At 39.1% G+C, this 15,801-nt stretch overlaps 1 protein-coding gene across 19 annotated transcripts in view; it reads left to right on the plus strand.

Moving 5' to 3' along the window:
* Positions 1–15,801, plus strand: part of TFDP2 (transcription factor Dp-2) — a 195,080-nt gene that overhangs the window by 101,474 nt on the left and 77,805 nt on the right. Inside the window, exon 6 of one of the 19 annotated variants that reach the window (XM_055569478.1) lies at positions 12,849–12,905. The exons of the other annotated variants lie outside the window; for them this stretch is intronic. Coding sequence (XP_055425453.1) covers positions 12,849–12,905 — 57 coding nt within the window. The remainder of the gene's footprint in view (positions 1–12,848; positions 12,906–15,801) is intronic. 19 annotated transcript variants of the gene reach the window in all.

Consider the following 15,801-nt stretch of genomic DNA (forward strand, 5'->3'; position numbering starts at 1 on the left):
TCACTTTCACTTTTCACTTTCATGCATTGGAGAAGGAAATGGCAACCCACTCCAGTGTTCTTGCCTGGAGAATCCCAGGGACGGCGGAGCCTGGGGGACTGCCATCTATGGGGTCACACAGAGTCGGACACGACTGAAGTGACTTAGCATAGCATGGCATAGCATACATTATTATATTATATATTAATGTATTAATAATGTATTTGATAATTAATAATGTTTAATATATTTTAATAATATTTATAATAACAGTAAATATTTTAACCTGTTTTAATATATATAATGAATATATATTTTATATATTATGTATACTACATAAATATATATTATATATTTATTTATATTTAGTATATTTATATTTAAGTTATTAGTCACTATATTTAGTATATTTCCATTAGAAACAGACATTTTTGTTTAAAACAGGAACAAGATAAGGAGATCTGCTGGCAACACTATTATTTAGTTTTCTGTTGTTTTTGTTTTTTAAAATTAGATTAATTGAGAAATAAGCTATTTGAAATAAAGTTTACTATTTTTTTTTTGTATAGTATATATGGGGCCTTCTATCTTGGTAATAAATTCGTTAGCTTATTAAAATTTGTTACTTCTGATAGCCTCTTTGTTGATTCTTTGGCTTATCTATATCAAGCAGCATTCTTTGGATAGATACCGGTTGCTTCATAATGTATTATCCTTTTTTATCTAGTGCTAGATTAAGTTTGCTATCATTTTAAGGATTTTTATGGTGGTATAATATTCATAACATAAAACTTACTGTTAGCCATTTTCACCTAATTTGGTGGCTTTAAGTACCGTCATAGTGCAGCCATCACCACTATCCATCGCCAGAACTGTTTCATCATCTCAAAATGAAACTCTACATCAGTTCAGTTCAGTCGCTCAGTCAAGTCCAACTCTTCGCAACCCCATCCATCAATCTCAGCATGCCAGGCCTCCCTATCCATCACTAACTGCTGGAGTCTACCCAAAACCATGTCCATTGAGTCTGTGATTCCATCCAACCATCTCATCCTCTATCATCCCCTTCTCCTCCTGCCCTCAATCTTTCCCAGCATCAGGGTCTTTTCAAATGAGTCATCTCTTCCCATCAAGTGGCCAAAGTATTTGAGTTTCAGTTTCAACATCAGTCCTTCAATGAACACAGTATTGGGATTTCTAATATTTACATTCAGTTCTATAACTTAAAATCTCCCTTTTATTTACATTTACTTTTATATTTAAGTGGATTCAGTGTTGTCCACCATCTCTATTATCATGGCATTTGATTGGTTGGATTCAGTTCTTAGGAACTGCCTGTCCACCAAAAGATAAGGGGCTTTCCCACACTGTAAGGTAACATAGTTTCTGTTATTATAAAGTCTTGCTACCAAAAAAAATCAGCTGAACTACACAGTGTGCCTAGTGATCTGTGCGATTACATTTTGTTCAGGTTCACCATTTTCATTGTGTACAACAGTTTGCAGATCAGCACTAGAGCGTGGACCACATTTTGAGAAGCAGGGGCTAACTAGAACTTAAAGGGTACATCCTTGACTTTTCAAAGTCTGACATCCTCAGAGACACTACAAGATCTTAGCCCACTTTAACTCCATTACCCCTTTCTCCTATATATACTGTTCAATTCAGTTCAGTTCAGTCGCTCAGTTGAGTCCCACTCTTTGCAACCTCATGAACCGCAGCACGCCAGGCCTCTCTGTCCATCACCAACTCCCGGAGTTTACCCAAACTCAAGTCCATTGAGTCGGTGATGCCATCCAGCCATCTCATCCTCTGTCATCCCCTTTCCTCCTGCCGTCCGTCTTTCCCAGCAGCAGGGTCTTTTCAAATGAGGCAGCTCTTCGCATCAGGTGGCCAAAGGATTGGAGTTTCAGCTTCAGTCCTTCCAGTGAACACCAAGGACTGATCTCCTTTAGGATGGACTGGTTGGATCTTCTTGCAGTCCAAGGGACTCTCAAGAGTCTTCTCCAACACCACAGTTCAAAAGCATCAATTCTTCAGTGCTCAGCTTTCTTTACAGTCCAACTCTCACATCCATACATGACCACTGGAAAAACCATAGCCTTGACTAGACGGACCTTTGTTGACAAAGTAATATCTCTGCTTTTTTAATATGCTGTCTAGGTTGGTCATAACTTTCCTTCCAAGGAGTAAGCGTCTTTTGGAGCCCAAAAAAATAAAGTCAGCCACTGTTTCCACTGTTTCCACATTTATTTGCCATGAAGTGATGGGACCAGATGCCATGATCTTAGTTTTCTGGATGTTGAGCTTTGAGCCAACTTTTCTACTCTCCTCTTTCACTTTTATCAAGAGGTTCTTCTTCACTTTCTGCCATACGGATGGTGTCATCTGCATATCTGAGGTTATTGATATTTCTCCCAGCAATCTTGATTCCAGCTTGTGCTTCCTCCAGCCCAGCGTTTCTCATGATGTTCTCTGCATATAAGTTAAATAAGCAGGGTGATAATATACAGCCTTGACGTACTCCTTTTCCTATTTGGAACCAGTCTGTTGTTCCATGTCCAGTTCTAATTGTTGCTTCCTGGCCTGCATAGAGGTTTCTTAAGAGGCAGCTCAGGTGGTCTGGTATTCCCATCTCCTTCAGAATTTTCTACAGTTTGTTGTGATCCACACAGTCAAAGGCTTTGGCATAGTCAATAAAGCAGAAATAGATGTTTTTCTGGAACTCTTTTGCTTTTTCCATGATCCAGCAGATGTTGGTAATTAGATCTCTGTTTTCTCTGCCTTTTCTAAAACCAACGTGAACATCTGGAAGTTCATGGTTCACGTATTGCTGAAGCCTGGCTTGGAGAATTTTGAACATCACTTTACTAGCGTGTGGCCACTGCTGAGTTTTCCAAATTTGCTGACATATTGAATGCAGCACTTTCCCAGCATCATCTTTTAGGATTTGAAATAGCTCAAATGGAATTCCATCATCTCCACTAGCTTTGTTCGTAGTGACCCTTCCTAAGGCCCACTGGACTTCACATTCCAGGATGTCTGGCTCTAGGTGAGTGATCACACCATCGTGATTATCTGGGTCATGAAGATCTTTTTTGTACAGTTCTTCTATGTATTCTTGCCATCTGTTCTTAATATCTTCTGCTTCTGTTAGGTCCATACCATTTCTGTCCTTTATTGAGCCCATACATATGAAATAATAATTCCCTGTTTAAAACCTTCCTCTAGCTACTGGTAACTATTGTTCTGATTTCTGTCTCTGAATTTGATGATTTTAGATACCTTATATAATTAGAAACTTAGATTGTTTGTCCTTTTGTATCTTTTTGTACTTGGCACATTGTTGTCAGAGTTCATCAATGTCAGAGCGTGTGTCTGAATTTCATTCCTTTCTAAGGCTTGTCAAGGTTTTTGGAGACCATGTTCATGAAGGATATTGATTGGGAATCTTCTTAGTATTTCTTTGTTAACAGTTTTGATACCAGGGTTGTGCTGGCCTTAGCAAATGAATTGGAAATTGTTTTCTACTATTCTGTTTTCTAGAAGGGCTTGTATAGTGTTAATTTTACTGTAAATATTTGGTAGAAAGTGATCCACCCATGTTGCTGCAAATAGCAAAATTTTATTCTTTTCTATAACTGAGTGGTGTTTCGATGTATGTGTGTATGTGTGTGCGTGTCACTTCTTCTTTATCCATTCATCTGTTCATGGACACAGGTTGCTTCTGTTTCCTATGGTAAATAATGCTATGAATATTGGGCTGCATGTATTTTTTCAAATGCTGTTTTTGTTTTCTATGAATATGTACCTAGGAGCAGAATTGCTGGATCATATTGTAGTTCTATTTTTAGTGTTTTGAGGAACCTTCATACTATTTTCCATTGTGGCTGTAACAATTTACATTCCCACCAACAGTGCATGAGAGTTCCTTTTTTTTTTTTTTTCCCATATCCTCATCAACGTTTGTTATTTGTGGTCTCTCTGATAATAGCCATTCTGACAGGTATGAGGTGATACTTTCTTGTGATTTTTGAGTGCATTTTTCTGATGATTAGCATTGTTGAGAATCTTGTCATATGCCTGTTGGCCATTTGTATGTCTCTTTGGGAAAATATCTGTGTAGGTCTTCTACCCATTTTTTGATTGGGCTTTTTGCTTTTTAGATACTGCATTGTATGAGATGCTTATATATTTTGGATATTAACTCCTATTGGTCATATAATTAGCAAATATTTTCTTCCATTCAGTAGATTATCTTGTTATTTGTTGTTGGTTTCCTTTGCTCTGCAGAAGTTTTTAAGTTTGATTAGGTCTCATTTGTTTATTTTGCTTTTGTTTCCTTTACTTAGGAGACATATCCAAAAGATACTACTACGATTTATGACATAGTGTTCTATGTTTTCTTCTAGGAGTTTCATGGTTTCAGGTCTTATATTTGTATACAGTGTAAGGAAATGTTCTAATTTCATTCTTTTCTATGTAACTGTCCAGTTTTCCCCACACAACTTACTGAAGAGATTGACTTTCCCCCTTGTATATTCTTGCCTCCTTTGTTGTAAATAAATTGACCATAAGTACGAGTTTATTTCTGGGCTCTCTGTTCTATTGATCTGTGTATCTGTTTTTGTGTCAGTTACATACTCTTTTGCTTACTGTAGCTTTGTAGTATTGTCTAGAGTCAGGGAGCATGATAACCAGCTCTGTTCTTCTTTTTCAAAATTGCTTCAGTTATTGAGAATCTTTTAGGACTGTTATAGTTTTGTGCAAAATGCCATGACTGTTTTAATGGGGTGGGATTGGATTGAATATATAGGTTGCCTTGGGTAGTATGTTTATTTAGACAGTATTAATTCTTCCAATCCATGAATAAGCATCTCTCTCTGTGTTATCTTACACTGTTGTACAGTTTCCCAAATATAGGTCTTTTACCTTCTAAGTTAAGTTTATTCCGAGGTATTTTATTCTCTTTGATGCAGTGGTAAGTGTGATTTTTTTCCCCTTAATTTCTCCTTCTGATAGCATGCTGTTAGTGTATATAAATGCAATCTACAGAAATCTTTTTGTAGATTAATTTTGTATCCTGCCACTTTACCAGATTCATTGTGAGTTCAGGTTTAATTGGATTCTAGAATTTTCTATATATAGTGTCATGACATCTGCAAACAGTGACAGTTTTACTTCTTCCTTTCTAATTAGCTTCCTTTTATTTATTTATTTATTTTTGTCTGATTGCCCTGACTGGGACTTCCAATACTCTGTTAAATAAAAATTATGAGAGTGGGTATCCTTGTCTTGTTGTTAATCTTACAGGAAAAACTTTCAGCTTTTCACCTTTGAGTATAATTTCAACTGTGATTTTGTCATAAATGGCCTTTATTATGTTGAGATATGTCCCTCCAGACCCACTTTGATGAGAGTTTTTTTAAATCATGAATGGCTGTTGAGTTTTGTCAGAAGTTTCTTCTACATCTATTGAGATGATCATATGACTTTTGTTCTTCAGTTTGTTAATGTGGTTTGCCCTTGGGTTTATAGTGTACATCTTTAAGTTATTACAGTCTGCTTTCAAAGAATTTATGTCATATTTTGCATACTTCCATTTCCTTTCTCCTCTTTTGCGCTATTAATAGCATGCATTTAATTTTAAATGTTATAAGCCGTATAATACATTATTAGTGTTCTAGTTTAGACTCTCAATTATCTTTTCAAGTGATTAAACTTAGGAAAAAAATTTCTTCCAGTCTAGTAAAGAGAAAGTGGATATAGTTATTTTAAAGTCCCTTTCTGATATTTTCAACATCCAGGTCATGTATGAGTCTGTGTTTCTTGGCTGCTTTCTTTCTTTCAGTAGGGTTTTTTTTTTTTTCTTTTCCCTTTTGTGTATATTTTACAATTTTAATTTAATGCCTGACGCTTTCTATAGAACAGTAGAGCTTGAAATAAGTAGTATTTATACATGGAAATGGGCATGCTTCTACTTCTGTTATGGCATTTGTGGGATTTAGTGAGTCAGTCTGGAGTTGAGCTGGGTTTGGCTTCTGATGTTGCCATGATTATGTTCAGTGTGCCTCAGAGGAAAAAAGAGGTTGAACCTTTAAGAAAAATCTTGGTCTTTGGAAAGGGGAAATGATTCTGAATATTGCATGATGGGATTTACTGAGTTTTATCTTATGGCCAGACCTCTGAAGTCATGTGTGAATCCTATGAGAATAGGGTGGGTATAAGTTTTTATGAAAACAACAAAAATTATCTTTAAAAATATAATTTAACAAATCATCTTGTTAAGTCACAAGCAGTGCTGCTTATGTATATTTCTTATGAGGTAATCTAGCAAGGGAGCAGAATATTCTTCCTTGTTTTGAAAAAGGCCGAACCTGAAGCTCTGGCATTTTCTGGACAAACCGTGTTTCTACAGAGGAGTAGAGAGGTGCAGGCGGCATTACTCAGCAATACTCTCAGTGGCAATGAACTCTCAGTGAGGCCATGTGAAAGACTACACTGGTGTTTCTCTAGCTTAAATACAAACTGCAATCACCTGAGACCTTTAGAATAATACTTCCAACCCTCAGAGGTTTTGATGGAGTTGGTTTGAGATGTGTTTTGGACATGAGATTTTTTGGTTTCCCAGTTGATTCTAATGTACAGCCAAGGCTGAAGGTATTTCCTGTCAAAGCTCACAGAAATTCTGTGAGCTGTTGGAGACTTTGAAGTGTCTGGAAATTTTGCATTAGCAGGTGGAGAAAATACCAGTGATATTTAAAGTATTATCATTTCTGTGATATAAAGGAAAAGCAGTTGTTTTATTGTGTACTAAGAAACAACTTAGTATAAGACAGCTCTTGAAAAAATAAGTATTTTGAAGTTGACAGTTCTTCCAAAGCAAATAAAAATTATGTATTGCAATTTCCATCAAATATTGCTAGAGTTTTAAAAAGCTAGTAATGTCTCTCACCACCTAGATCTTGGTTTCTAATACTGTTCTCCAGTAAAAACATTCAGGGGCTCCATGGAAAAATAGCGAGTCTGTGTTTGGGCAGGAAATATACAAAATGAACCTGGAGTGTCTCATGGGACCAGAAAGTAAGGAAATATTTAAAAAAAAAGAAAAAAATTGGAGTATGCCAAACCAACACAGGAGCCGACCTGAAAAAGATCCCAGTGGCCAAAACTGGAGCAATTGGAGCATCAAAATAAATAACGCAATGTTGGATTTTAACCTGAAGTTAAAAAGTAACAATAAACAAATAGGTATTCATATAAGTAAGTGACTGAATAAATAAGTAGGGGAGAAGAGACAAGTCTCCTGTACAGAATTCCAAAAGATGATGGAGTTTACTTCCTGCTCGAGGAGGTAGAGCTTAAAACCCTCCAACTGCTCCATTTCTTGCAGTGCTTCCAGACAGTAACTCCTGTGAATATGTGGTGGAGGTGGGGCAGTAACTTGACAGTGGGGAAACCTAGAAACAGCAGTTCGCCCAGGTGATCCTCAAAATTAGCATTAATAGTCATAAATTATTTTGATAGCATATGCCCTTGATATGATATAACGAGATCTTCCCAATAACCCATAACCCTAATCTAACAATGAGAGAAAAAAAAAAAAAAAACCAGAAAAATCCAGACTGTGTGGCTTTAAACAAAATGACTGACCAGTACTTCTCAAAACTGTCAAGGTCTTCAGAAGCAGGGCAGATCTGAGAAATGGCCACAGACAAGAGGACAGTAAACACCATTGTTGTTCGGTCATCCAGTCACTTCCGACTCTTTGTAACTCCATGGACTGCAGCACATCAGGCTTCCCTGTCCTTCACGGTCTCCCAGAGTTTGCTCAAACTCATGTCCATTGAGTCGGTGATGCCATCCAACCATCTCATCCTCTATCGTTCCCTTCTCCTCCTTTCCTCAGTTTTCCCCAGCATCAGGGTCCTTTCCTGTGAGTCAGCTCTTCGCATCAGGCGGCCAAAGTATTGGAGCTTCAGCTTCAGCATCAGTCCTTCCAAGAATATTTAGGGTTGATTTCCTTTAGGATTAACTGGTTTGATCTCCTTGCTGTCCAAGGGACTCTTGACTCTTCTCGAGCACAACAGTTCAAAAGCATCAATTCTCCAGCACTCAGCCTTCTTTATGGTCCAACTCTCACATCCGTGCATGACTACTAGAAAAACCACGTAAAAAGCATCATGTAAAAAGCTTAAAAACAAAATCTTCTTCTATCAAATTAACAAAGACTTTCTAGAATTATGACCTGTGTTGGCAAAGGTAAGAAAAGTTGGTATCTTCATTTCATATGCACTTTTTATTTTGTTTGTTCTTATTTTTTTATCTAAGAGTGTGAATTACCACAGGCACTCTGGGGAGCAAACTGGTAATGATGTTCAGTTGCTCAGTTGTGTCCTACTCTTTGCAACTCCAGGGTAATAATAACTATCAAACCCCTTGAATGGGTTTCCTTGACCGAGTGCAAACCCTTCGGACATTTTGTCACTAGAAAAGAGTAAGAGACTTGAGTGTAGAGGTAATTCTTTCATGAGTGTATTATGGCAAAAATAAAGAGACTGTGTAAATATCCATTTATAAGGAAACAAAGTATGACGCATTCCCTCAGTGGAATATTATGTGTTCAAGATTGTCTTTAGAGAATATTTATCGAGCTCTGATAAACTTCTTGTTGCGTTTTAGTCTTCTGGTCAGAATGGCATTCATGATCCTGATTTTTTTTTAGTATACATGAGAGTGAAGAACATTTAATGATGGTTGTATTATTTTATAGATGAGGAAACAGGGACTTGAAAATGTCCAATGAGATGCCCAAATCTTATGGATAGTAAGTGACTAACGTAAGAGCTTTTTAAGTGAAGTATAGTTGTTAATACAGTATTATTTTAGTTTCAGGTGGCACCCCACTCCAGTATTTTGCCTGGAAAATCCCATGGGCGGCGGAGCCTAGTAGGCTGCAGTCTGTGGGGTTGCTAAGAGTCGGACACGGCTGAGCGACTCCACTTTCACTTTTTACTTTCATGCATTGGAGAAGGAAATGGCAGCCCACTCCAGTACTCTTGCCTGGAGAATCCCAGGGATGGGGGAGCCTGTTTGGCTTTCATCTATGGGATCACACAGACTCGGACACAGAGTCAGACATGACTGAAGCGACGTAGCAGCAGCAGCAGCAGCATGCTACATAGTGATCTGACATTTACATATACTAAGAAATTATCACCATGATAAGTCTAGTCACCGCCTGTCCCCATACAAAGTTACTGCAATATTAGTGACCACATACCTTGTGCTGTCTGTTACATCCTTGTGGTTTATTTATGTTATAACCAGAGGTTTTGTAACTCCTAATCTCTTTCACCTATTTCATCCCCTCTCCTTTGTGGCAACCACCTATTTGTTCTCTACATCTATGAGTGTGTGTTCATTTCATTGTGTTTCTCTGTTTTGATTTTTGGATTCCACATGGCTTTAGGCCCAAGTAAGAAAATAAGAAGTGGGTTCCTTCTACTGTCTTGTGTAAATAACCAAAGTTAGTAAATTTCCCCCCAAACACTCCCTTATGTGTATTTTACTTGTCTTCCTCAGTTTCAGTTTATTGGCTTTACTTTTTTTAAAAAGCTGATTTTTTAAGAAAATTATTTGTTTATTTTCAGCTGTGCTGGGTCTTCCTTCCTGCCTTCCTTCCTTTTCTTTAGTTGCAGTGAGTGTGGGCTACTCTGTAGCTGATGTCTGTGGATTTCTTGTGGCAGTGGCTTCTCTTGTTGGCGGGACACGGGCTCTCAGGCACACGGCTTCAGTAGTTGCAGCGTGTGGGCTCTAGAGCCCAGACTCAGTAGTTGTGGTGCTCAGGCTTAGTTGCTCCGCAGCATGTGGGATCTTCCTGGACCAGGGATCGAACGCTTGTCTCCTGTATTGGCAGGTGGATTCTTTACCACTGAGCTACCTGGGAAGCCCAGTTTACTGGCTTCACTTATAGTTATGGGTATTACATGAACCTTTTCACAATTCTATTCTTCTGCGTAAAATTCTCTTCTCCCTGCTTTTACCATGGTCGACACCTCCCCATCTTCCAGGTGGCAGCTAAATAGCTCTCGCCTCAGAGACGTCTTCCTGACCACCTGTTTTATCTGAAAGAGCATGCCTGTCATGCCCCTTCCTAGCTCTCTAATACCCACTAGCTTCTTTGATAGCAGTGAGTACAGTTGATATCTTCGTATGTGTTTGCTTGTTTCCTCTGTTAGACTGTGACTTCCTGAGGCTGGGGATTGTTTTTCCCTTCACCAGTGTATTTTTAGGTCCTCTTCTTATGGCTGGCACATTTTAAACAGTAAATATGTGTAGGTTGAATGAAGAAACTTAATTTTTACAGCTGTAAACAGCTCTTAAAGAATTTGTCATGTACTTTAATTGAGTTTAACTTAGATTATACAGATGTTATTCTTATAACACATGTTTAATTCATCTTATCTATATTCGTCTTGATAGTTTAATGTATTTTATGTAGGAATTTGGGCTTCTCAGGTGGCTTTAGTGGTAAAGGACCCGCCTGACAACACAGAACATGTAAGAGATGTCTGTTCAACCCATGGGTCAAGAAGATCCCTTGGAGGAGGGGGTGGCAATCCACTCCGGTATTCTTGCCTGGAGAATCTTTTGGACAGAAGATCCTGGCAGGCTACAGTCCACAGGGTCACAAAGAGTTGAACATGACTGAAGCGACTTAGCATGCACAGCATCCATGTAGCAATTTAGAGGAGAGAAGTCAAGTTAGATGTGAGAAAAGCTCTTAGAGTAGAGGTGGAAGTACTGCCGGCTGTCCAGGAGTGGATAGACTTTGAAGAGGTTAAAGAAGAGGGAAAGACATTTTGGACAAGACTCTTGTATACTTTTTTTTGTTTGTTTTTACTTTACAATATTGTATTGGTTTTGCCATACATTGACATGAATCCGCCACGGGTGTATATGTGTTCCCCATCCTGAACCCCACCTCCCACCTCCCTCCCCATATCATCCCTCTGGGTCATCCCAGTGCACCAGTCCTGAGTATCCTGTCTCATGAATCAAACCCAGATTGGCGATTCGTTTCACATATGATATTATACATGTTTCAATGCCATTCTCCCAAATCATCCCCCAACTCCCTCTCCCACAGAGTCCATAAGACTGCTCTATACATCTGTGTCTCTTTTGCTGTCTCACATACAGGGTTATTGTTACCATCTTTCTAAATTCCACATATATGCATTAGTATACTGTATTGGTGTTTTTCTTTCTGGCTTACTTCACACTATAATAGGCTCCAGTTTCATCCACCTCATTAGAACTGATTCAAATGTATTATATATATATATATATATTTAGCAAAGTTTTAGGTTCACAGGAAATTCCCATATATCCTTTGTTCCCACTTGTGCATGTGTTTGTTTTTTTTTTCAGTTATAAAAATTGTAGTAAAATACATGTCACATAATATCCACTGTCTTAACCATTTTTAAGTATGCAGTTCAGTGGTACTGAATATATTCATAATGTGCAACCATCATTCCATGCATTCCCATAACTCTTTTTCATCATGTAAAATTGAAACTCTAAACCTTTTAAATAATACCTCCCAATTTCTTCTCCCTAGGCCCTGGTTCAGTTCAGTTCAGTTCACTTGCTCAGTTGTGTCCAACTCTTCACGTCCCCATGGACTGCAGCATGCCAGGCTTCCCTGTCCATCACCAACTCCCGGAGCTTACTCAGACTCATGTCCATTGAGTTGGTGATGCCATCCAACCATCTCATCCTCTGTCATCCCCTTCTCGTCCTGCCTTCAATCTTTCCCAGCATCAGGGTCTTTTCCAATGAGTCAGTTCTTCGCATCAAGTGACCAAAGTATTGGAGCTTCAGCTTCAGCATCAGTCCTTCCAATGAATATTCAGGACTGATTTCCTTTAGGATGGACTGGTTGGATCTCCTTGCTGTCCAAAGGACTCTCAAGTCCCTGGTAACCACCATTTGTTTCCTGTTTCTATGGTATTGATTACTTTTAAGTACCTATATAAGTTGAGCCATACAGTATCTGTCTTTTTGCGACTGGCTTATTGCACTTGGTATCCTCATGGTTGATCCATGTTATAGCATATGGCAGAATTTTCTTCCTTTTTAAGGCTGAATACTATTCCATTGTATGTATATATTACATTTTGCTTATCATTCATCTGTCAATAGGCAAATGGGATGCTTTCATTTTTTAACTATGGCGGTAATGCTGCCATGAGCATAGGAGTACATATATCTCTTTAAAAGCCTACTATTAATTAAATGTCTATCAATTGAATTGACCCAGCAGAATCATGATAATTCTATCTTTCATATTTTGGACAGTCAACATTCTGATTTCCATAGCAGCTGCACCATTTTACTTTCCCACCAATAGTACACAAGTGTTCCTGTTTCTTTACATCTTCACCAACACTTGTTTTCCGAGGTGTTTTGATAGTGACCCATCCTAATGAGTGTGAGATCTTACCTCATTGTAATTTTGATTTGTATTTCCAATTGCCTTTCTCTGGGATTGGAATGAAAACTGACTTTTCCAGTCCTGTGGCCACTGCTGAGTTTTCCAAATTTGCTGGCATATTGAGTGTAGCACTTTCACAGCATCATCTTTCAGGATTTGAAATAGCTCAACTGGAATTCCATCACCTCCACTAGCTTTGTTTGTAGTGATGCTTTCTAAGGCCCACTTGACTTCACATTCCAGGATATCTGGCTCTAGGTGAGTGATCATACCATTGTGATTATCTAGGTCATGAAGATCTTTTTTTGTACAGTTCTTCTGTGTATTCTTGCCACCTCTTCTTAATATCTTCTGCTTCTGTTAGGTCCATACCATGCCAGCAAATTTGGAAAACTCAGCAGTGGCCACAGGACTGGAAAAGGTCAATTTTCATTCCAATCCCAAAGAAAGGCAATGCCAAAGAATGCTCAAACTACCGCACAATTGCACTCATCTCACACACTAGTAAAGTAATGCTCAAAATTCTCCAGGCCAGGCTTCAGCAATATGTGAACCGTGAACGTCCAGATGTTCAAGCTGGTTTAGAAAAGGCAGAGGAACCAGAGATCACATTGCCAACATCCATTGGATCATGGAAAAAGCAAGAGAGTTCCAGAAAAACATTTATTTCTGCTTTATTGACTATGCCAAAGCCTTTGACTGTGTGGATCACAATAAACTGTGGAAAATTTTGAAAGAGATGGGAATACCAGACCACCTGACCTGCCTCTTGAGAAACCTGTATGCAGGTCAGGAAGCAACAGTTAGAACTGGACGTGGAACAACAGACTGGTTCCAAATAGGAAAAGGAGTTCATCAAGGCTGTATATTGTCACCCTATTTATTTAACTTATATGCAGAGTACATCATGAGAAACGCTGGGCTGGAAGAAGTACAAGCTGGAATCAAGATTGCTGGGAGAAATATCAATAACCTCAGATATGCAGATGACACCACCCTTATGGCAGGAAGTGAAGAGGAACTAAAAAGCCTCTTGATGAAGGTCAAAGAGGAGAGTGAAAAAGTTGGCTTAAAGCTCAACATTCAGAAAACAAAGATCATGGCATCTGGTCCCATCACTTCATGGCAAACAGATGGGGAAACAGTGGAAACAGTGTCAGACTTTATTTTTCTGGCCTCCAAAATCACTGCAGATGGTGACTGCAGCCATGAAATTAAAAGACGCTTACTCCTTGGAAGAAAAGTTATGCCCAACCTAGATAGTATATTGAAAAGCAGAGACATTACTTTGCCAACAAAGATCTGTCTAGTCAAGGCTATGGTTTTTCCAGTGGTCATGTATGGATGTGAGAGTTGGACTGTGAAGAAGGCTGAGCGCCGAAGAATTGATGCTTTTGAACTGTGGTGTTGGAGAAGACTCTTGAGAGTCCCTTGGACTGCAAGGAGATCCAACCAGTCCATTCTGAAGGAGATCAGCCCTGGGATTTCTTTGGAAGGAATGATGCTAAAGCTGGAACTCCAGTACTTTGGCCACCTCATGTGAAGAGTTGACTCATTGGAAAAGACTCTGATGCTGGGAGGGATTGGGGGCAGGAGGAGAAGGGGACGACAGAGGATGAGATGGCCGGATGGCATCACTGACTCGATGGACGTGAGTCTGAGTGAACTCCGGGAGTTGATGATGGACAGGGAGGCCTGGCGTGCTGCGATTCATGTGGTCGCAAAGAGTCAGACAAGACTGAGCAACTGAACTGACTGACTGATGATTAGCAGTGTGGAACATATTTTCATGTGGATATTGGCTATTTGTAGAAACATCTTTTAAAGACCTTTGCCCATTTTCTAATCTGAATGTTTGTTTTCTCTTATTATTGAGTTTTAGATTTCTTTATGTATTCTGGATATTAACCCCTTTTGAGATGTATGATTTGTCTGTGACAATCCACTTTTCACTTGATGCTTTCAAGATCCTCTCTTTGTTGAAAGATAAAGTTTAATTATAATGTATTTGGGGTTTGTTGAGCTTCTTGGATGTTCATATTCATGTCTTTTATTAAATTTGGGAAAATCTCAGCCATTCTTTCTTCAAATACTCACTTTTCCTTTTCTGTCTTCTCCTTCTGGAAATTTGAAGGTGAACGTGCTGGTCTGCTTCATGGTTTCCCACAGGTCCATTAGGCTCGTTCATCTTTCTTCATGTTTTTGTTTTTTTTCTTTCAGCTCCACAAGCTTGATAATTTCCATTGTCTTGTCTTCATGTCTGCTAATTCTTTCTTCATTTAATTATTTTGTTTTTCAGCAACAGAGTTTTTTTCAATGGCTTTTTAGGTTTTTCTCTCCCTATTGATATTTCCATTTTATTCATGTATCATTTTCCTGACTTTCTCTACATCTTCCTTTAGTTCTTTGAGCATCTTTCAGACAGTTTTTTTAAAGTCTGTCTAATCTGTCTACCATCAGGACTTTTTCAGGGACAGTTTCTGCTGATTTTTTTTCCCCTTGAATTGGCCATAATTTCCTGTTCTTTGTATGTCTTGTGATTGTTCATTGAAAACTGGGTGTTTAGATCTGATAATGTAGTAACTCTGGAAACCAGAATTTCAGTCTTCCCCGGGGTTTGCTGTTGCTCGTTACTGGTTTTGTTTATTAGGAAAAAAAAAAAAGAATTCTGGGCTGTCATATACCAAAGATGAGCCTGAGGTGTAGAGTTAAGGTCTTCTGAGACCTTTTCTGAGCCTTTCCCTGGGTGTGTGTGGTCACTTTCTAATTTTCCCCATAGAAGCACTTGTTTTTTCAATGTCCAGCTCCGGGAAGGGTAAAAAGAGAAAAAAATGAAGGAAGGAGGGGTGGATGAAAGGACACCAGTCCTTTAAATCCCCTGGAAGTCACTTCAGCCAGAGGGGGAGGAGTTGGAACAATTGAGGAAGGTGTACCAGGGATGCGCCCACTTTTTTGTCTGCACCTCTGTGAGCTAGAAGCAGCAGTCCGCAGTCAGGACACAGATGCCTGGTACTTGGAAACCGGGTCCTTTTTGCCCACCCTGGTTCCCACAGGCTGTGTGCAGGCTGCTCCAGGAACACGTGCACAGCTGCCTGCCACATGGCTGGGATGGGGGAGGGGGAGCTTCGCGTGCACCGCCGGCTCAGTGGACCAGAATTAGCTGCAGTTTACCATACGAGCTTTCCCCTGGAAGTTACAAGCCTTCATTAGTCCAGAGTTTCAGAATAGCTGCCTGAGACAGATTGTACCCCTGCAGTTGTCGCTCAGGTGAGCAGAGATTCCTGATGCTTTCTATTCTGCCCTCTCCCTAGAATCCT

Source organism: Bubalus kerabau, chromosome 2, assembly GCF_029407905.1.
Source record: "Bubalus kerabau isolate K-KA32 ecotype Philippines breed swamp buffalo chromosome 2, PCC_UOA_SB_1v2, whole genome shotgun sequence".
In the NCBI taxonomy this organism is placed as follows: Eukaryota; Metazoa; Chordata; class Mammalia; order Artiodactyla; family Bovidae; genus Bubalus; species Bubalus kerabau.